Source organism: Nomascus leucogenys, chromosome 8 (genome assembly GCF_006542625.1).
Source record: "Nomascus leucogenys isolate Asia chromosome 8, Asia_NLE_v1, whole genome shotgun sequence".
Classification (NCBI taxonomy): Eukaryota; Metazoa; Chordata; class Mammalia; order Primates; family Hylobatidae; genus Nomascus; species Nomascus leucogenys.
In genome coordinates this window covers 106,387,702-106,409,039 of record NC_044388.1, presented here as the reverse complement: position 1 = coordinate 106,409,039, position 21,338 = coordinate 106,387,702, and the positions used below count along the sequence as shown (strand labels likewise).

The window sequence follows — 21,338 nt, the reverse complement described above, 5'->3', positions numbered from 1 at the left end:
GGTGGCACATGCTTGTAATCCCAGCTACTCAAAAGGCTGAGGCAGGAGAGTTGCTTGAACCTGGGAGGCAGAGGTTGCAGGAAGCCGAGATTGTGACACCACACTTCAGCCTGGGCCATAGAGGGAGACTCCATCTCAAAAGAAACAAAACAACAATGTTGAGGAGGAAGAGATCTGAAGACCCCCATCTTTTTAAAGATGTGGAAACTGAGGACCCGAGAGAAGACAGCCCCTCCATGTCATGGGGGGAGATCTGGGGCAAGAGTTGACTGGATACATCACGCAGGCAGTGACCCTGTCTCTGTCGTTCACCACGGCAGGCCTCATACCGAGCTCAGTGCCTGGCACACAGTAAGTGCTTAAGTAAATATTGAATAAATATTGTCCAAAGGAGTGAAAGAATAAACTTCTCAATGAATCCCATACTGCTTGAGCAGCTACAGGTCGGGACCCAAGTTCCACTTACCTTTCCATTCTGTGCCCAACACAATGCCAGGCATTCAGTTAACACTCAACAAATACCGCTGAATGCCCGGCCCACCCGAGCCCCAGGCTCTCCCACCACAGGACGTCGCTGCCCCTAGCCCAGAGAAACAGATCTGAAACAAGACAGGAAACCAAATGCGGTTTCCTTGGACATGTGGAGAGACTGGCCATGCTCAAGGGGCACTGGCCAGATCGGCAAGGGTGTCTGTGATTCCTCTTGAGATAGAGAGCAGGCCCTAGCAAAGACAGAAGGCAAGAGCTTTTTGATGTCTGCCCCAAGTTACGAACAAAGAATTTTCTCAGCAGAGTGCACACGTACACACACACACATGCACTCAGACACGTGCACATACACGCACACACACACACAATCCCCATGCAATCTCTGAACAGACAGTCCCCAAACCTGCCCTAGGAGCTAGCTCCTGCCGGCCATTCCCATCACATCCAGGGCAGGGCCAGCTTTCAAGATACCAAGAAGGAAAGGGGATGCGGAGGCTTACTCCCTATCTGTCCTCCTTGCTGCCCACCTGCCACCCTCCAACCTGTAGCTCCAGGCAGCAAGACAGAGATAGACGCCTTCTTGTCATTAATTAAGGCTGGCTCATGGCTTCATTTGCCATTCCTGGGACCTGCTGCACCATTATCAATCACCATCCCAAAGCTTCCCTGGGACAGGGAGCTATTGGCAAGAGTGGCATTTCAAGCTCCATCTTCCAGCAGGATGGAGAGTGAGGCACCGGGACAAACAGGGCAGGATGCTTGGCTTGTCCCCACGCAGGGCTCATCCATGAGAGGAGTCAACTGAGTCCCTTTTTATCTCCCTCTTTCACCCTATCCAAGCAGGGCTGGCCCTGAACAAAAAGTCCCAACAACCTTAGGTCTTAACACGCTGCCCTTCCTAGCACAAAGCTGATGCTGCTGTTGATGACAATGAAAATGATGATAATATTGACAGTGATGATGTTGATGACGATACTGACATTGATGATACCGATGATGATGGTGGTGGTGGTGGTAATGGTAACAACTGTTTCTATGCATTGAGCATGTCTTATTTTACAAGCTTAAGCTCAGTCCTATTAATGTCTCCCTGTTACAACTGAAGATGCCAACGTACAGAAGCAATGCCCTTGGTGACAGTCAAACCGCTAGTAAGTGCTAGTTAATGTCTATACTAGTGTCCTGGAGCTGCAGTAACAAAGTACCACAAGCTGGGTGGGTGGCTTAACAACAGAAATTTCTTCTCTTGCAGTTCTAGAGGCTGGAAGTCCAAAATCCAGGGGTCAGCATTGCCATGCTCGCTCTGAAAGCTATGAGGAAGAATGTGCCCCGTGTGTTTCTCTTGGCTTCTGGTAATGCCAGCAGCCCTTAGTGCTCCTTGGCTTGTAGACACTTCACTCTGATCTCTGCCTCCATCATCGCATGGCCTTCTCCCTGGGTGTCTGTCTCTTCTCTTCTTCTTATAAGGACATCATTCATATTGGATTAAGGGCCCACCCTATGGCAGTATGACCTCATCATGGCTTAGCTAATTACATTTGAGTTGACCCTATTTGAAAATAGGGTCGCCGGGTGTGGTGGCTCATGCCTGTAATCCCAGCACTTTGGGAGGCCAAGGTGGGCGGATCACGAGGTCAGGAGTTCGAGACCATCAGCCTGACCAACATGGTGAAACCCCATCTCTACTGAAAATACAAAAATTAGCTGGGCCTGGTGACACGTACCCGTGATCGCAGCTACTTGGGAGGCTGAGACAGGAGAATCACTTGAACCCAGGAGGCGGAGGTTGCAGGAGCCAAGATCACGCCATTGCACTCCAGCCTGAGCAACAGAGTGAGACTCCGTCTCAAAAAAAAAAAAGAAAAGAAAAAGAAAATAGGGTCTCAGGCTGGGTGAGGTGGCTCACGCCTGTAATCCCAGCACTTTGGGAAGCCGAGGCAGGTGGATCACCTGAGGTTGGGAGCTCAAGACCAGCCTGACCAACATGGAGAAACTCCATCTCTACTAAAATACAAAATTAGCCGGGTGTGGTGGTGCATGACTGTAATCCCAGCTACTTGGGAGGCTGAGTCAGAAGAATCGCTTGAACCCAGGAGGCAGAGGCTGCTGTGAGCCGAGAGCGTGCCATCGTACTCCAACCTGGGAAACAGGAGCAAAACTCCGACTCAAAAAAAAAAAAAAAGAAAAGAAAATAGGGTCTCATTCTGCAGTCCCAGGAAGGACATGAATTTTGGAAGAACACTTTTCAACCTTGTACAATGTCCAGATCCACAAATGTTTCATTCCAACGCCTGTTCCCTTTGCCACTGACTACACTGCCTCCAAAAACAATGACGGTGGTGGTGGTGATGGTGATGATGGTGGTAATGGTGATGTTACCATTGTTTTGATGTTTACTAAGCACCAAGTTTTGTTCTAAGCATTTGACGTGCATTTGCTCATAAAAGCCTTACAACAACCTATGAGGTCTACTATTTATTATCCCCATTTTATAGATGAGAAAATGGAGGCTCAGGGAAGTAAAGTGAGCTGCCTAAGGAATTACAACTAGGAAGCAGTAGAAAGGAGAGTCCGATCTAGGTCAGTCTGACCCCAGTTGCAAGCTGTCAACCACCCATGAGGCTGTAGACACTCAGAACTCATTCCCCAGACCCTTGTCCTGCGCCTGCAGAGGGAGGGAGGTTCATGACTGAGGGTGGGCACTTGCCAAACAGCTGGGCAGATATGGCGTGCAGTCCCTCCGAGCAGGCCCGCTGGCTGCAGGGATAATTAAACCCGTGACCTTGGCTCCACTCAAGCCCTCTTCCAGCATGTGAGCCCCAGAAGCCTGGCCTGGAACCACCAAGCCATAGGCGGGGTTATTTCCACTGGGCAAGAGGAGGGTGTGGGGCCAGCCCCATGAACTGTCTCAGACATGTGAGGAGCATGCATGGGTGGAACGGCCTAACCCCCACCCACGTGGTGCCCCACCTCCTCACCCAGCTTCATGTGTCCCAGTGGACACGGTCAAGGCTGCAGTCAGGCACTCAGAACCCAGTCTCAGAAATATCTCAGGCCGAGGCCTCTTCCTGGGGCCTGTCTTGCCCCTGCTTCTCTCTCCAAGTGGGGCTGGAATTTTGGAGCCAGCCCTGCATCCACATATCCCCCTCCTCCAGCTGCAGTGACCCCAGGCGGGTCCCACACTTAGCCACCACCATCGTCAAACCGCCTCCCCTCCCCAAGACTTAGCTATCCCATCTCTAAAGGGCAGGGGTTGGAGAAAGTGATATCAAGACTGCTAGAATTCTGACAGCCCCTGAGCCCGTCTGGGCAAACGTGATTCCCTCAAAGACACCCTCAAGGGGCAGACACAATTGCACAAGAGCCAACTGGGTGGGTGGTTCTGCCCAAAGAGCCAAAATGGCTTCAGAACCTTTATCTGCCTCTTCTTCGGTGTCCAGGAGTCCAGAAAGCAACTCTCCTCTGGGCCTCCTTCCCAGGTCCTCTCCCTGAACACCCAGTGATGGAGCCCAGCTCCGCCCTGAATGTCCCTGTCAACTCCACCTGCTAACGTTCAATCAAGGAGATATTCCTGCCAAACTCACGGCCATTGTTTCTGCTGTTCCCTCTGCCTGCAGTGCTGTTCCCAGCCCTGCTCTGACCCTCCCCCACCCAGCCAGCTTCTCTCCACCTCAGCTCAGTGTCACTCCCTCAGGAATGTCATTGTGGGCAGCCACAGCTGTGATAAGATGCCTAGGAACTTGGGTATTCACTATGGGCCTTTCTGGCTGTACTGCAGGTGCCAAGGCAAGCCAGCACCCTGCCTGGCCCCCAGGGACCCCTTGAGAATTGAAGATGGAGTAAGTGATTAATGGGTACATGGGGGATCCCTGGGAACCAGACCAGCTCAGGCTGTACAGGCTGACCTGACACACCCACCTACCCACCCCTGCCCCTCCAGGGACCTCCTGCCCTCAGACCCATGGCTTCCTCACCCTTCTGGTCCTCCTCCTGCAGGCACCCTGGGCCATCTCTTTCTAGCACCCCTCCCCTGCACAGTTCCTCACATGGAAAGCCCTTTGATGAGGTGTTATTTGGCCCAGCCAGGCCACTCCCCACCAACACTCAGGTGCCCTGGGAATGACAGGGACGTGCCTAGTCCAGCTCACACCTCATGGGCCGCTCAGACCTCCAGGCCTCTAAGGAGGGACGTGCCCAGGGCCAGGTTAAGAGAGTGAAGTTTCCCCTCAGAAGAAGGACTGATCATTTCTATTTCATGAGGCAAGGCTGGTTAATAGCAATGTCATGGCCGGGCGTGGTGGCTCACGCCTGTAATCCCGGCACTTTGGGAAGCCGAGGCAGGGGGATTACTTGAGGTCAGGAGTTCATGACCAGTCTGGCCAACATAGTGAAACCCCATCTCTACTAAAAATACAAAAATTAGCCAGGCATGGTGGCAGGCACCTGTAATCCCAGCTACTCAGGAGGCTGAGGCAGGAGAATCGCTTGAACCCAGAAGCAGGGCTTGCAATGAGACAATATCATGCCACTGCACTCCAGCCTAGGTGACAGAGCAAGACTCCATCTCAAAAATAAATAAAAAAATAAAAATAGCAATGTCACTCAGGGTGACAATAAAAATCACATGTACACACACACAACCCGGAACATGCAGCCAGAGTCCCAGCCATTCCAGCTCCCAGGCAAGTGTGTGGCCCAAACACATCTGCTCTGCCCGCCTGCATCCTCACCTCTGACCGGCGAAAACCACTTCCTCCCTTGGGAAGGATGATGGAGCCCCAGGAGCCCCAGAGACACCCAGGGAGAAACTCCAGAAGACTGGAAGGTCACCAACGATCAACAAATGCAGATTAAGGCAGGACACCATCTCCCACCTAGGAAACTAGCAAAAAAAACAATGAAAAAAATGGCAGAGTGATGTCCCGGATGCTGGTGGGAGTGTGGGGAAACACAGTCTCATCTTCCGTGGGTCCAGGCACAAGATGGCGCAGTGTGTTTGAGGGCAGTTGGATGGTGTCTTTCCAAATGGAAAATGCTCCTATACTTTAACCAAGCAATGTTATCTCTGGGAATCTATTCTGTAGACATGTTTGCAAATATGTGTGTGTTTATTGTGAAGAAACTGAAAGCAGCCTATTTTCCACAGTAGGGGGATGGGTGGGTAAATTAGGATAATTCCTCCAATGGCATCTTATAAAGTCATTAAAAACAATGGGGAGGATCTCTGTTTCCTGACAGGAAGAGATATCCATGCCATATTATGTGGGGGGAATAAAGCAAGTTATCCATGCCATTATTATGTGGGCGGAATAATGCTTTACATACTATAATTTTTTAACGTAGGTGCGTTTAACACGAGTGAATGTATACACATACATGCACACAAGATCTGAAGGACATCAGAGTGTCAAAAGTGTTTTCACCTCTTGAGAGTAGTAGTAGAATATTTTACAAGAATGTATTCATTTTGCAATTTTTTTTTTTTTTTTTTTTGAGACAGAGTCTCGCTCTGTCGCCCAGGCTGGAGTGCAGTGGCGCGATCTCGGCTCACTGCAAGCTCCGCCTCCCGGGTTCACGCCATTCTCCTGCCTCAGCCTCTCCGAGTAGCTGGGACTACAGGCACCCGCCACCACGCCCGGCTAATTCTTTTGTATTTTTTAGTAGAGACGGGGTTTCACCGTGGTCTCGATCTCCTGACCTCGTGATCCGCCCGCCTCGGCCTCCCAAAGTGCTGGGATTACAAGCGTGAGCCACCGCGCCCGGCCCATTTTGCAATTCTTGAAGGGAATGGATTATTAACCGAAAAAGCTAAACCCTGATGGTAAAACATGACAAAAAATACAAAGGAAAAACAACACTTACTGATTGCACACGTGAAATGGAAAAAGGCAAAACCTCTAAGCAAAATGCTGGAAACTATCACCCAGCTGTATATTAAAGAATAATCCACCGTGACCAAGCAGGACTTATGCAAGAAATGCAAAAATAGTTGAAAATTAACGCATTGGCCAGGCGTGGTGGCTCACACCTGTAATCCCAGTACTTTGGGAGGCTGAGGCGGGCAGATCACCTGAGGTCAGGAGTTCGAGACCAGCCTAGCCAACATATAGTGAAACCCTGTCTCTACTAAAAAAATACAAAAATTAGCTGGGCATGGTGGTGCACACCTGTAGTCCCAGCTACTTGCGAAGCTGAGACAGGAGAATTGCTTGAACCAGGGAGGTGGAAGCTGCAGTGAGTCAAGATCACACCACTGCACTCCAGCCTGGGCGACAGAGTGAGACTCTGTCTCTCAAAAAAAAAAAAAAAAAAATTAATGTATCACATTAATAGGTCAACAGGAGAAGGATCTTATAAACATTGCAACAAAGCAGAAAATCACTTGCTAAAATTCAACACCCATCCCTGTTTGGATTTTTTGTTTTGTTTTTGCTTTTTCTTGTTTTTTGAGCTTATTTTTTTTTTTAGTAAAATTAGGAATGAATGCATCTTCTTTCACTTAATGACAAAAACTCAAACCAAGAATCAACATCATACAATGAGTGGTGCAAAATCAAAAGCAAGACAAGATGGCCGGGCGTGGAGGCACACGCCTGTAATCCCAGCACTTTGGGAGGCTGAGGCAGGCGAATCACCTGAGGTCAGGAGTTTGGGACCAGCCTGGCCAACATGGTGAAACCCTGTCTCTACTAAAAATACGAAAATTAGCTGGGCATGGTGGTGCATGCCTGTAATAGCAGCTACTCAGGAGACTGAGGTGAGAGAATTGCTTGAGCCTGGGGGACAGAGGTTGCAGTGAGCTGAGACTGCACCACTGCACTCCAGCCTGGGCAAGAGAGCGAGACTCAGCTTCAAAAAAAAAAAAAAAAAAAAAAGCAAGAGAAGATAACTGCAGCCATCACCATTATGTGGTATTGTTCTGACAGTTTTCGCTGATAAGTAATACAAAACACTTAAAACGTGAAATATTTGATTGGAAAAGAAGCGATAGTATTATAATTTGGACAAGCTGTGGCTCTCAACCTAGAAAACTGAAGACATTAACAAAAAATTAGAAGCACTTAAAAAAAACTTCACTAAAAGAAGCTGGAAAGAAAATTAATATATGAAATGAATTCCTTTCCAACATACTAGCAATACTCATTTGTAAAAAATGTAATGGAAAAAAAATCCTGGGCAAAATATTAACAAAACCCAAACTAACTTACAATAATCTTTAAAAAAAAATGGGTGGAACCTATGAGAAAAAAAACCTGAATCTTTACAAAAATAAAACAACTGTGAATCTTTACTAAAAGAAATAAATGTGAACAGAACAAGAGGCATGTCCGATGGATGAGAACAATGGAGTTTTCTGAAAATGATAACTCTTCCCCAAAGTCAAGATTTAACACAATTCCAAGAAAAATCACAGTAGAAAAAATTTTTTGGAAGTTGACAAGTTTTTCTATATATCATCTAAAAGATAAAATTCTCAAGAAGGTTTTGCAAATGAAGAATATGAATAAAAAGAAGATGCTCGGCCAGGCGTGGTGGTTCAGGCCTGTAATCCCAGCACTTTGGGAGGCCAAGGTGGGCAGACCGCTTGAGCCCAGGAGTTCAAGACCAACCTGGGCAATATGGCAAGACCCTGTCTCTACCAAATATATATACACACACAAAAATTAGCCAGGCGTGGTGGCATGTGCCTGTGGTCCCAGCTACTCTGGGGGTGAAATGGGAGGATCACCTGAGCTTGGGGAGATTGAGGCTGCAGTGAGCCATGATCAAGCCACTGCCATCCAGCCTGGGCAACAGAATGAGACCCTGTCTCAAAGTTTAAAAGAAGAAGAAGAGGCCAGGCATGGTGACTCATACTTATAATCCCAGGACTTTGGGAGGCCAAGGCAGGAGGATCATTTGAGGTCAGGAGTTCAAGACCAGCCTGGCCAACATGGTGAAACCCCATCTCTACTAAAAATACAAAAATTAGCTAGGCGTGGTGGCACACATCTGTAATCCCAGCTACTAAGAAGGCTGAGGCAGGAGAATTCCTTAAACCCAGGAGGTGGAGGTTGCAGTGAGCCAAGATTGCGCCACTGTATTCCAGCCTGGGAGACAGGGTGAGACTCCATCTCAAAAAAACAAAACAAAACAAAAAAAATTTAAATTTTTTTTAAAAGGAAGAAGCTGAAGAAGTAATTTTGGAAATGAATGGAGTCTATAAGACTAAAAGCAAAAGAACTGTATTCTAGTTAATAAAGCTGTTTCCTGTGGGGGTCCTGCTCAACAATTCTGAAACCACTATAAATGTATACTGGAACTAAACAATAAAGTAAAGGGATGGTGGGTGGCAGGAGACAGGTTTGTGACTGTTAGACATGGAGGTTCTAGATAAGGAACGGGAAGAGGTTTGACTCTCCATATACCTAATACATCTAATCCAATATCGAATATAAATTAGAGTTGAAGATATCAGCATGAACTCATCTTTAGCTTAATATAGACACAGATGATTACATATAAAACTATTTATAGATGCAATTACAAACACAGGTTATATATACAACATACATCTCCTTGCCCTGTCAGCTAAGGGAGGTGTTAGAAGTAATGGCACCTCAGTACCAACAAACACACTTAGCATGGATATCCTGGTTTCCAATCACAGGAACCAGGGCTCCTTGGAGAAATAGCAAATTCAAGGACTGAGGCAGGAAATACATAAGATGAGCCTGGAGCCTCTACCAGTGCCAGAAAGTAGGAATGTGGAAAAAAAAAAAACAACACGTACACAAGAGGGGTGTCCAAGGGACACAGAAACCAACCAAACAAGCTCCTGATGACCACAGTCAGAAACATTTGAGGAGCAAAATAAAGCGGTTTAGGATCATAACACAAAGTATAAAATAGCTAGCCATGATTCTATGCTGAGGTAGATAAGTGATTGAATTAATTAATAAATGGAGCAGAAGAGACAACTCTCATACAGAATAATTCCAAATAATCCATGTAGATAAATACTTCCCCACCAAGGACGTGGATCATGGCTCCCCCCTTTTTAAACGTGGGCTGCACACAGTAAGTGACTCTCTTCCAGAGACCCCAGTATGGAAAGAGAGAGGGGAAATAGAGTAACTCTATAGTGGAGAAATCTGAAAAATACTACCCGAGTCAGGCAATCAAGCTTAACATCAACAGTGTTTCATCACTGTGATAGTGTGTGCTCTTGATATGAGACGATGAGAATGGTATTTTAACGCTGGGTCTTCCTCCTAAAACATTACCCAGTCTAACTTGAGAAAAACATTACACAAATAATGATTGAGGGAAAATAGCTGACCAGTATTCCTCAAAACTGTCAATTTCACCAAAACGAAAGTAAGCCTGAGAAACTCACAACCTGAGGAGCTGAAGAAGACGCAACAATTAATGTATCCTGGATGGGATCCTGGAGCAGAAAAAGGGCATTAAAGAAAAACTGAGGAAGGCCGGGCGCCGTGGCTCATGTATGTAATTCCCCTGCTTTGGGAGGCAGAGACAAGAAGACCACTTGAGGCCAGGAGTTTGACACCGGCCTAGGCAACATAGCAAGACCCCATCTCTACAAAAAATTAGCCAGGTGTGGTGGTGTGCACCCATAGTCCCAGCTACTCAGAAGGCTGATGTTATTAACATCTTACATTACTATGCTACATTTATCACAACTAATAAATAAATACTGATGCATAATTATTAACCCAAGTCCACACTTTATTGAGATTTTCTGTTTTTCTTTTTGTTGTTGTTGTTTTCTTTTTGAGACAGGGTCTTGCTCTGTCGCCCAGGCTGGAGGGCAGTGACACAATCATAGCTCCCTGCAACCTTGACCTCCTGGGCTCAAGCAATCCTCACACCTCAGCCTCCCAAAGTACTGGAATTACAAGTGTGAGCCACTGAGCCCAGCCTACCAATTTTTAAAATTTCAAGTTAAAGAATTAAATGTGAAGAGAGGAAACTAAAACAAAACACACACATACATAAACCTTAGAAAATCTACCTAACTGGTTTTGTGATAGGAAAAAAAAAAAAAAAAAAACCTTTATAAGCACCTAAGTGAAGAAATCACAAAGAAAAAAAATAGATTTCTCTATATAAACATTTAAAACTTCAAAACATCAAGAATTACAAATACTAAAAGAAAAGCAACCAGGAAAAATACTAAGCCACTTAAAAAACAAAACAAAAAAAACAGTTAAGGCCAGGCATGGTAGCTCATGCCTGTAATCCCAGTACTTTGGGAGGCCGAGGTAAGTGGATCACTTGAGGTCAGGAGTTTAAGACCAGCCTGGCCAACATGGTGAAACCCTGTCTCTACTAAAAATACAAAAATTAGCCGGACATGGTGGCGTGCGTCTGTAGTCCCAGCTACTCAGGGGGCTGAGGCAGGAGAATCGCTTGAACCTGGGAGATGGAGGTTGCAGTGAGCAGAGATCACACCACTGCACTCCAGCCTGGGCAACAGAGTGAGACTCCATCTCAAAAAACAAACAAAACAAACAACAACAACAAAAAAAAACAGCTAACATCATCAACATAAAGTCCTCATTCCAACTAAAAATAAAAGCACTAAAACTCCCATGAAAAAATTTGCAAAGAAACTGACAGTTTATAAAATAAGAAATTCACACCAAAAATATCTAGTGAATGCTTGAAAGACATATTGAACTTCACTAGCCATTGAAACGAGAAGATATCATTTTCCATTTTTGAATTAGAAAAGAAAGGTTTTTATATTAATTTCCAGTGTTGGGGGTGGCTGTGCTGAAACGGGCCCCTGAAACGGTTCTGGTGGAAGTTCAATCTCCTGAAACATTCTGGAAAACAACTTGAAGAGTCATCCCCCAACTCGGTGTGCTAAAAATGGCCTAGGAATTCCACTTCAAGGAACTTAAGCCTACGTAAAAACCAATCAAAGATGCAGACAAAGATTTTTACAAGAGAGTTTTTTAGTAACATTTTAATATAGAAAAACTGAAAACAACCTAAATTTTAGCACTAGATCTTGGTTTCTACTACTATTTTCCAAAAAAAAAAAAAAAAGAACCAGGGCTCTTTTGAAATGATTAGCAAATTTCTAACTTTTCTACTCTGGGAACATACAACTTTTTAATTCAGAAACTAAAATTTCTGAAGCACGGATCTTAGTTTGTCTCCAAGCATGAACAGTCCAGAACCACGGCGACTTGCCCTGCACCTGCCTCTTGGGGTTTAGGAGAGGGGCTTCCTTTAAGAAAACCCTCCCCGTGTGCAGCACTGGGAGCTGGAACAAACAGCTACAACCCCTGTTTCTCAAGTTTCTCTTCCACCAAAGGGGATTCTATTTGCTGAGTCAAAAGGCACAGCCAGGCCTAAATCACAGCTCCAAACTGCTGCTCAGAAGCCCTCGGTGGCTGTTCACAGCCCATAGAAGGAAAAGGAAATCCAAGTCCGCCAAGGCATCAATCAGCCCTGCAGTCTTGGCTGTGTCCAATCTTGCCCCTCCCCACTTTCCCGCTCCACTCCTCCCATGCACACCCAGCTCCCACACACACCTGTCCCTCCACATCAGCCCTCCTGTCCATCCCCTGGTCCTTACCCAGCCACCTCCACATGCCCCAGGGAGTCCTCCATCCCTGCTGTGTTCCCAGCACCTGGCATCTGCCAGGCAAACAGCCAAAACCCAGTAAACATTCATTGATGTTCTTCAAGCCCTACTCACAGGCTGCTTCCTCAGGGGGGTCTTTCCTTAGTCCCCTTCCTTGCTTACTGGCCCATGGCCAGGAGTTGGCACCTGAGCCACCACATGTCACTTTCTACTCCCCACCTGGCCTGTCCCAGAGGGCTACCAGCCCCGTGGAATGAACCCTGCCCCCTTCACACTGTGAGCCTCCCTGGGCTCTACACGGATCAAGGGCTCCATGATGCTGAAGTCTCCCTGACGTCTGAACCCGGGGGTGTCACTCGGAAGCTAATTTGGGGAACCAGGATGGAGGACTGGATTTTTGTTTCATAGAGGATGGAGTGAAGGGGGCTGAGCCTGGTGAAGGCTGGAGAACTGCATGCCAGCTCAGTGCCCAGAGAGGAGAGGGAAGAGCAGGGGTGGGAGGTGGGCTTCCTGAGGCTCGTGGCCACAAATGGGGTGGCGAGGACAGTCTTAGGAACCCTGGTCTGGGCTTCAGGACATGACATCTGGCTCCGAAAGGCTGCTATCCTGCTGGGCCACTGGAGCCACATATTTCAGAGACAAATGTGGGTTATGATTCAGGAATGACGCCACCCTGGCAGGTGGCCTTGGGAAAGTCTCATCAGTGTCCTGAGCCTCAGTTTCTCCAATTGTAAGATAAAGGGGTAGATTCAACGATCTCTAAGCTCCTTCAGTGTGGTGTCTTCGGAAGCCCCAGAACAATTCAGAAAGTGGGTGAGAGAGTTGGGGAGATGGACGGTGACCTGTGTTCCAGCTCAAGTGCCAGAACACACTTCACAGCCCACCTCCTCACAACTCCCGCCTTGGTTGCCCCCTGACTCCAAGATGGAAGCTGTCCATCTGATGTTCCTAGAAATCTTTGTCTAGAGCCCTGGCTTCCGAGCTTTGAGCTGCAGAACCCTGTGGTGCCCAGAACTCCTGGAAGCAGAGGGGCCTCCAAGTCCCTAGACCACAAACTCAGCCTGAAGCCTACGTAGAACTATGTCTTTCCACCGTTTTGTCCGTTTTCTAAGAACCTGTAATGGTATTGTGATTAATAAATGCAAATCCTTCTGAAAGGACTTGCTGGCTCATACAGCCAACGGCCACTGTCTATTTCCTCAGCACAACAACACTCTACAGTACAATTTTGCAAGGAATCTGTGTGTGTGTGTGTGTGTGTGTGTGTGTTTTAGTTTTTTTTTTGGGGGGGGGTTGTTTGTTTTTTGCTTTATAAAGCTGTCCTTGACAGAGGGGTGAATGATAGAGAGATGTGATAAAGCAAAATATGACTCAGAGGCTGTCAGTGGTGGGCATAGGCGGTTCCATGTACATTTCTCCCCATTTTACTGTAAGTTTGAAATTTTCCATTAAAAAATGCTGGGGAGGCTGGGTACAGTGGCTTATGCTTGTAATCCCAACACTTTGGGAGGCCTAAGTGGGAGGATCACTGAGGCCAGGAGTTTGACACTAGCCTGGGCAATACAGAGAGACTCCATGTCTACAAAAAATTTTAAAAATCGGCCAGGCATGGTGGCGTATGCTTGTAGTCCCAGCTACTTGGGAGGCTGAGGCAGGAGTATCACCTGAGCCCAGGAGTTTGAGGCTGCAGGAAGCCGTGATCACGCCACTGCACTCCAGCCTGGGTGACAGAGCCAGACCTTGTCTCAAAATAAAAAGAAGTGTGGAAAGCCGTCCTGTTCCTCGCGACTGGGAACCTGCAGCTCACTCAGCAACCGCTCTCCCTGGGAGTCTCTACAGTGGAGCGCCCAGGGACCCTTTCAAGGGCGCCCCTAACACTGAGCTGCAAGGAAGGGGGTTAAAGGAGAAGCAGAGGTGCAGCGTGCAGGGAATAAGGAGTTAGGGCGGGACTCAGCCGTGAGAACACAGCAGGTGGAGGCCACGGGGCCAGCACACGAGAGGCGCTGCTCTTTCCCCCAGGGAAGACAGGCGAGAGGGCAAGACCAGCAAGGGTGAGTCCGCTCCCCACTGCAGGGTCCGTGGTGGACCCCATTTCGTCTCAAGGCCTGCCTCTGGGAGCTGTTCCGGTCTCCAAGCCTATGCTGGGAGCGAATTCTAAGAATTGGCCAAAGGAAAAACCCTGCAAAGGCTCGTGGCGTCCCAAGTCCCCGAGAGGAATGCCTCATTTCAACATCTCAGCAAGCCTGGGAGGTCGTCCTCACCATTTCATAGGTGGGGCCGGTAAGGCGTGGGAAGGTGAGGTCACTTGCTGAAGTCTCACAACGGCGCGGGAGAGCAGGTTCCTTGAGCGAGGGAATGTTCCAGGGGGTGGGAGGGAAGGGACAGCTGCAAGGACTGCCCAGGTGTCCAGGGTCCCCGCAGCGCGGATATGCCGAGAAGGCGCGCCCGCCAAGCTGCAGCGCAGCCCATGATGTCCAGGTGCGTTAGGGGCCAACTGAGGGGGACGGGCAGGTGAGAGCACCGCGAAGGGGGCGCCCGGCGGGCGGGGGTGCGGGGGCGCTACCTGGGTCGTGGAAGGGCACCAGTGCGTAGTTGGCGATGGCCTGGCTGCGGCGGCTCAGACTGCGTTCCAGAATGCGCGAGGCACCATCGATCACCTGCATCAGTTCGTCCCACATGGAGCCGGTGACGTCGAAGACGAAGGCCAGGGTGGCGTCCCCCGTGGTGGGGGGCATTACCGTCCCGGGCGCCCCGGCCAGTGCCACTGCCACTGCCGCAGAGACCGCGGTCAGCAGCCGCAGGAGCGGCGCCCCGGGCATCATGCTGAGCGCGGCTCTGGCTGCCGGTGCTGCGGTGGAGGCTCAGGTCGGAGCGAGCCGGCCGCCCCGGTGCACACGGCGGCTGCAGGCAGTGCCTTGTTGCTCCGTCAGGCTGTGGCCAGTGCGCGAGGGATAGGGGCGGCGTGCGGCGGGTCCCCCTGCTGGGCGCCCGAGGCGGGTCCTAGAGCCCACCCCGTTCGGGGTCACGGGCCCGCCTCCTCCGCTCCCCTCACCGTGACTCAAACTTTCCCAGCCCCACTGTTCGCCCGTCCAGATCTGAGGTTAGGGGAGGACGCCGGGCGGAAGGCAGAAGGGAGCTGGGGCCCTGGCCAGGGGAGCGAGGGATGGGGACGCGCAGGATGCAGTGGACACCTGCGCCTCCCGCCGATGGCGCGCCGGGGGCGGTGGGGGGGGGCGGGAGAGAGGGAGGGGGAGGCGCAACAGCCCCAGTCTCCCTCCAGCCCCAACTCACCCCACCCCTGCCTGGCCAAAGCGGACGCTGGCTTCTGCAGCTCCCTCCACCCAGTGCTGCGACAAATCCCCCCACCCCCGCCCCTCAGCACACACACAAACTCTGCCATGCCTCTTCCTTCTGCTGGGTGGGCTCTGTGCTTCCCGGTTATTGCAAGCACTACTGTTATAATCAACAAGAAGTCTTGTTGTTAACCATGTTCTAACCATTTTCAGTTATTTGCTTGAAGACTGGCTGCAACCCTAGAATGAAATGCTAAGCCCATTACAGGGGAGCAAACTGAGGCTCAGAGAGGTGAAGGCATTTGCTCCAGGTCACTCAATTATCAAATAATGAAGACAAGATCAGAGGCCAGATCTAGAAAGACTCCAAAGGCCCAGGGCTCTGCTGCCTCCCTTGTGTTAAAAGACATTGTCAGACAGTGGCCTGGTGACTCCAGTGGATGAGGGCTACCCTCCTGTCCATCCACCTCCCCAGCCCCATGGGCTGCATGTGTGGATGCTGCCTCCCACGTGAGGTGCTGCCTGGGACTCGGTTCAGCCTCCTGCTCCACAGCAGATTCAGATGGGCTCAGGCACGGCTGCTTATCTCAGGCTGTGCTCTCGGGACCTGTTTCCAGGCCTCTCTCCCTGCTGGCCTATAAGCCCCTTGAGGGCACAGCTAGGCCCTAGGGCACCACTGGATGAACCCCTAGCTCCCAGCCCATATCCAAGCACATGGTGGGGAGTCACTAATGTTGTCTGAATAAATAAACAGCAGCTTTTGTGGATATGCCTGGTTTTGAGTCATGTGCGAGAAGGTAGCTAACCCCCTCAATCCCTCCTCCGAGAGCACCAGGCTCCCCGACACATGGCTGAGGGCTCTAGGTCTGTGAGTGATGGTGGTGGGGGGGCTTTCTTGAGCCCCTGTCCCTGCAGAGTCCTCAGCCAGGAAGCCACCACCCCACCATGCTCCTCCTTCCCTCTTCGGTCTCAGCTCAGACCCCACCTCTGAGGCTGCTTCTGAACCCTTGCCCTGCAACCCACATTTCTCTGAGCCCTGTCCTGGCTCTGACCACACCGTATGGCCCACGTCATGTCTGTGGGCCTGCCTCTTCCACTCTGGCTGTGAGTTCTATGGCAGAGATCCCGTGCCTGGCACATGGTAGGTGCCCAAGGAAGGTGTGCCACCTGAATGGGGCAGCAGGCATCACAGAAGCTTGGCAGCTGGGCGTTGGCCACAGTGGGAGGTAGCACACATCCGCAGGGACTCTGTTCTAGCCCAGAGCTGGGGTCCTGGGGAAATGGTCTCCCACGGAGCTACCAGTCTCGTGGAATATAGTGCCACCAGGTGCCCAGACCCAGCAAGGGAGTGGAACTTGCAGCCAAGTTCACAGGAAGTCGAGTCACCTGCACTTCTTCATGCTGGCTCTTTAAATCTCCCCGGGCTAAGTCTGTGATTACCCCCAGAGTCTGGGCAGGGCTGGGCCAGCTGTTGGAAAAAGAGAGGCCCCAGCTGTGGGAAGGCAAAAGCCAACAGGAGCCAGGAACCAGGCAGGACTCATAAATGGTGACATTTCAGGCACAGTGCAGGGAACATTTGGGGACAAAGGTCCTTCGGTCATTCACACCACAAACACTTGCTGAGCCCAAGCTGTGGTCAGGCACTCTGCTAGGCAGCGAAAGCAGCAGCGGGGGGTGGGGGGATGAAGATGCAGAAGACATGCTTCCCACTCTGGGGAGAAGAGACGTGTAAACAAATAATTCTAAGTCAATGAGATAAGTGCTAATAGAGGAATTACCAAGCACTCTGGGAACTCAGAGGAAGGAGTGACTGAGCCTAAGGGGTCAGAGGAGGCCACAGAATGAGCCTGAGAAGTCTTAAGGAACAAGCAGGGAAGGGTATTTGAGGAGCAGGAAGAGCATGTGCGAAGGCAGGGAGATCTGAGACATCCACCGACAGGTAGCCCTACGTAACCAGCCAGGGGATGGCAAGCTGAGAACAAAGACCAGATCACAAAGGACCTCTGGTATCTTGCAAATGCACTTGGGGTTTTTCTGAGGACACTGGGGAGCTATTGAAGACTGCAGGCCAGGAAACCATCTGATTTGATGTGCATTTCAGACAGGTCACAGCAGAGAATTTCGGAGGGTGGACCTTGTAGACGCCAGGAAGCCACAAATCTACCCATCAAGGATGTAAGGGCAAAGCTGGCCCCAAAGAAAAAAAGCAAGATGTCTTTCCCCGAGCTGGTCACCGGGGGCAAAAGGAATCATGGATTTGGGTCCTGAAACAGCCTGGCTACCTGGAGCAAAGCCCTCCCCTCCCGGGAGCTTGGTCTCTTCATTCATAAAATGATTTTGAGACGGAAGGGAGGCTAACAAGATAACCTCTGATGTTTCTTGCAGCCTTACCACTCTGGAACCACCACCCTGGTCCCTCAGAAACAGAGGAAGGATGCGAGGGGAAGTCTAGGCTCATCTTGGCACTGCTTCCCCCAACTGCCAGGGAAGAGAGGCTTGAGCAGGCACCTGTCATCTGTCTGCCATAGCGCCATCAAAGAGTAATGTCTGGCCTGACCCCAATGTCCATCCAGGATGACTGGAGGTGCTGCCCCAAGCACCATCCTCTCCGAGTGCTCAGGGCTTCCCAAGAATGTAACCATGGTCGCATAACAAAAGTGAGCAAGGCTGCAGTGCAGCAGGCCCAGAGAAAACACAACTGAACCTCATCAATCAATTTCCATCCCACCACCTTTACTTGACTGTAGGCTGCCTGGGAACACTTTTCCTCTATTTCCAGAAGAAGCAGTCTCAGTGGAGTTGTTTCCTAACATAGCATATTTGTTGCAGACAGCTATAAAGAGCAAAAATATACTATGGGCCATCCACTTAAAGGAAACAGGCACGGGTATTGCTCAACCTGCCGAGTTCAGCCGTGGCTCATGAACCCAATTCCATGCACTGTGTCTGCACTGGGGATCCATGTGCAGAGGGGCCAGATCAAAACCCCGGACTCTGGATACATGGCCAGTGCACGAGAAATGACTTCTCCCTACCAATCGCCCTTCCTTACTCTTCCCTATTCCCTGCTCCCTAAATGCCTTCTAGTCTTGGCCACATTAAATCTGTGATTCTAGGCTGGGCATGGTGGCTCACACCTGCAATCCCAGCACTTTGGGAGGCCGAGATGGACAGACCAGCTGAGGTCAGGACTTTGAGACCAACCTGGCCAACATGGTGAAACTCCGTCTCTACTAAAAATACAAAAATTAGCCAGGCATGGTGGCAGGCATCCATAATCCCAGCTTCTTGGGAGGATGAGACAGCAGAATTGCTTGAACCTGGAAGACGGAGGTTGCAGTGAGCCAAGATCACACCACTGTACTCCAGCCTGGGTGACAAAGCGAGACTCTGTCTCAAAAAATAAAAATAAATAAATCTGCGATTCTAACATCCCCCACTCACTTCATCCCACCCCAGCCCTCATCCTCAGGGAATCTTCTCTGTTCCTCTGAGAGAGTAAAAATACTAAGGGTGGAGAGGATTGGCCAGAGCCTCAAGGAAGGCCAGACCCCGTACTGACGCCCTCCTCAGGCGTTCCCTCAAAAACCTCTAATGTCAACATCTCCTCTGCATGGAACAGATGAGACAACTGAAGCTCCAAGAGGTGAAGTCCTGTGTCTGGGCTGGGCTGTGTGTTGGCGTGTGCCTTCCCACAAATCCTGTGACCCACCCCACCACTCCATGCTGCCCCAGAAACATGGGGCAACGATTTGTACAGGAATCCCAGCAAGCAGAGCTTCTTCTAGAACTAACCAGGAGCTCAGTGTCTTCCTCCGACACTCATAGTCCTCTCGAGCAATTCCCCAGGCTGGACTCTGACTCAAGCTTCAGACATTAAGCACCTTTGAAAGGCTGGAAAGTCACAGTCTACTCATATGTCACCAGAAGGCCTGGGCAAAAAGAGGAGGCAGAGAAATAACCCTGGGAATGAAGCAGGGGTTCTGCCCTCCCAGGGCCTGAGAATTAAAAACAGTTTCAAATCCTTGTTTCGTTCCTCTAGGAAAAATTAAAGAATTAAGCGGGGGCCTGGAAAACAAGGCTAGCAGGAAGTCGGAGGAACTGACAAACAACTGGGAAGATGAAGCTACTGAGGATGGGCTGCGGGAGCCAAGAAGTTAGAATCTGCAAGCCTGAGCCGAGTGCTCCAGGCAGCCAGCACTAGATGATTTACTGCTGAATCCAGCCCCTCTATGGACCAGCCTCCAAGTCACATGGACCATAAGGAATGGTTTGAGACCATCCCAAGAAATATTTGGGCAGCTCAAGAGGTGCAGAAACTGTTGCCCATCCCCATGTTTCAAGAACAAACAAGTAAAAGCTAAACCAGGGCCAAGCGCTCTGAGACTCACTCCCCACCACCCAGCCCTAGCCTAGTGTCCCCTGGACAGGGCTCATGCCCCACTGAGCCCCTGATGCTGAAGTCAGGGGAGAAGGAGCCCGCCTCATTGGCAGGGGTCGTTCCTCACTGTTCGGGCAGTAAACTAAGCCTTCTTGTCATTTATGGCTATTTTGTCACCTTTATCATTGTAATCAGTGGCTGGCAAGAATATCCACAGTGAGTTGAAGTTTATTGTCTATCATTTTATTCTTCTGTCCTGTCTCTCTCTTTCTCTATCTCATAATTAAAAATTCCATTTAACTGTTTTGTGTATTTTGGCGACACTGTTCGCTTACTATCCTAAATTCTTCCCTACCTTCTTCCTGGAAAGCCTGGCTTTCCCTCTGGCTTTCTGGTTCAGGTGACTATTCTTCCTCCACACAACTTGAGGAAGGGTAACACTTTTCTCTCCCCAAAGGAAACCCTGATGGACTAGGTCACCCTGTAATCCCATTCCCCTTGCCAGTGACTGGGCTGGGAATGGGCATTTGATGCAATTTTGGCCAACGGGCCATGAAAGAGTGTGTACTCATGTGTCTCCAAGAGACACAAAAGAACCAGGTCAGAGGACTTCTACTGCCTGGAAGTCTTGAAGTCTTATTCCAAAGCAACAGTAATTAAGACAGCATGGGAAAGGCAAGAGGAAAGACAAATAAGTCAATAGCACAGGACGGAGTCCAGAAATAGATCTATACATAGATAACCAATTGACTTTTTAAATTTTTGTGGGTACATAGTAGGTGTATATATTTATGGGGTACATGAGATGCTTTGATACAAGCATGCAATACGTAATAATCACATCGTGGAAAATGGAGTATCCATCCCCTCAAGCTTCAAGCATTTATCTTTTGTGTTACAAACAATCCAATTATACTTTTAGTTATTTTTGAATATACAGCTATCATTGACTATAGCCACCCTGTTGTGCTATCAAATACTACAGCCAATTGATTTTTTTTTTTTGAGATGGAGTCTCACTCTGTTGCCCAGGCTGGAGTGCAGTGGCATGATCGCAGCTCATTGCAACCTCTGCTTCCAGGGTTCAAGTGATTCTCCTGCCTCAACCTCCTGAGTAGATGGGATTACAGGTTCCTGCCACCATGCCCAGCTAATTTTGTATTTTTAGTGGAGACAGGGTTTCACCACGTTGGCCAGGCTGGTCTTGAACTCCTAACCTCAGGTGATCCACCCACCTCAGCCTCCCAAAGTGCTGCAATTACAAGCACGAGCCACCATGCCTGGCCCAGCCAATTGATTTTTGAGGAAGGTGCCAAGGAGGAAAGGAAAGTCTTTTTCAACAAATGGTGTTGAATATCTGTATGGTAAAACAATGAACCTGGATCCCTGCCTTACACCAGACACAAAGACTAATTGCAGATGATTTACAGGCCTCCATGGAAAACTAGAAGGCATATAGAAAAAAAAAACAAAGACACAAGGAAGAAAGAAAGTGGAGCCCCTCTTCTTCCACTTAGTGATGTGATGTCTGCATAGGATGGGAGGAACTGTGCAGCCATCTTGGAACCAT

The 21,338-nt window shown here is 49.4% G+C and overlaps 1 protein-coding gene across 6 annotated transcripts in view; it reads right to left on the bottom strand.

The window, feature by feature from the left end:
• Positions 1 to 15,260, bottom strand: part of HMCN2 (hemicentin 2) — a 169,802-nt gene extending 154,542 nt beyond the window's left edge. For all 6 annotated transcript variants that reach the window (XR_004031451.1, XM_030818033.1, XM_030818036.1 and 3 more), the window contains exon 1: positions 14,658 to 15,260. Coding sequence is in view for 5 of the 6 variants with exons in the window: in XM_030818033.1 (XP_030673893.1) it covers positions 14,658 to 14,916 (259 nt within the window). In the remaining variant the exon portion in view is untranslated. The remainder of the gene's footprint in view (positions 1 to 14,657) is intronic.
• Between the last annotated feature and the right edge of the window lie 6,078 nt (positions 15,261 to 21,338).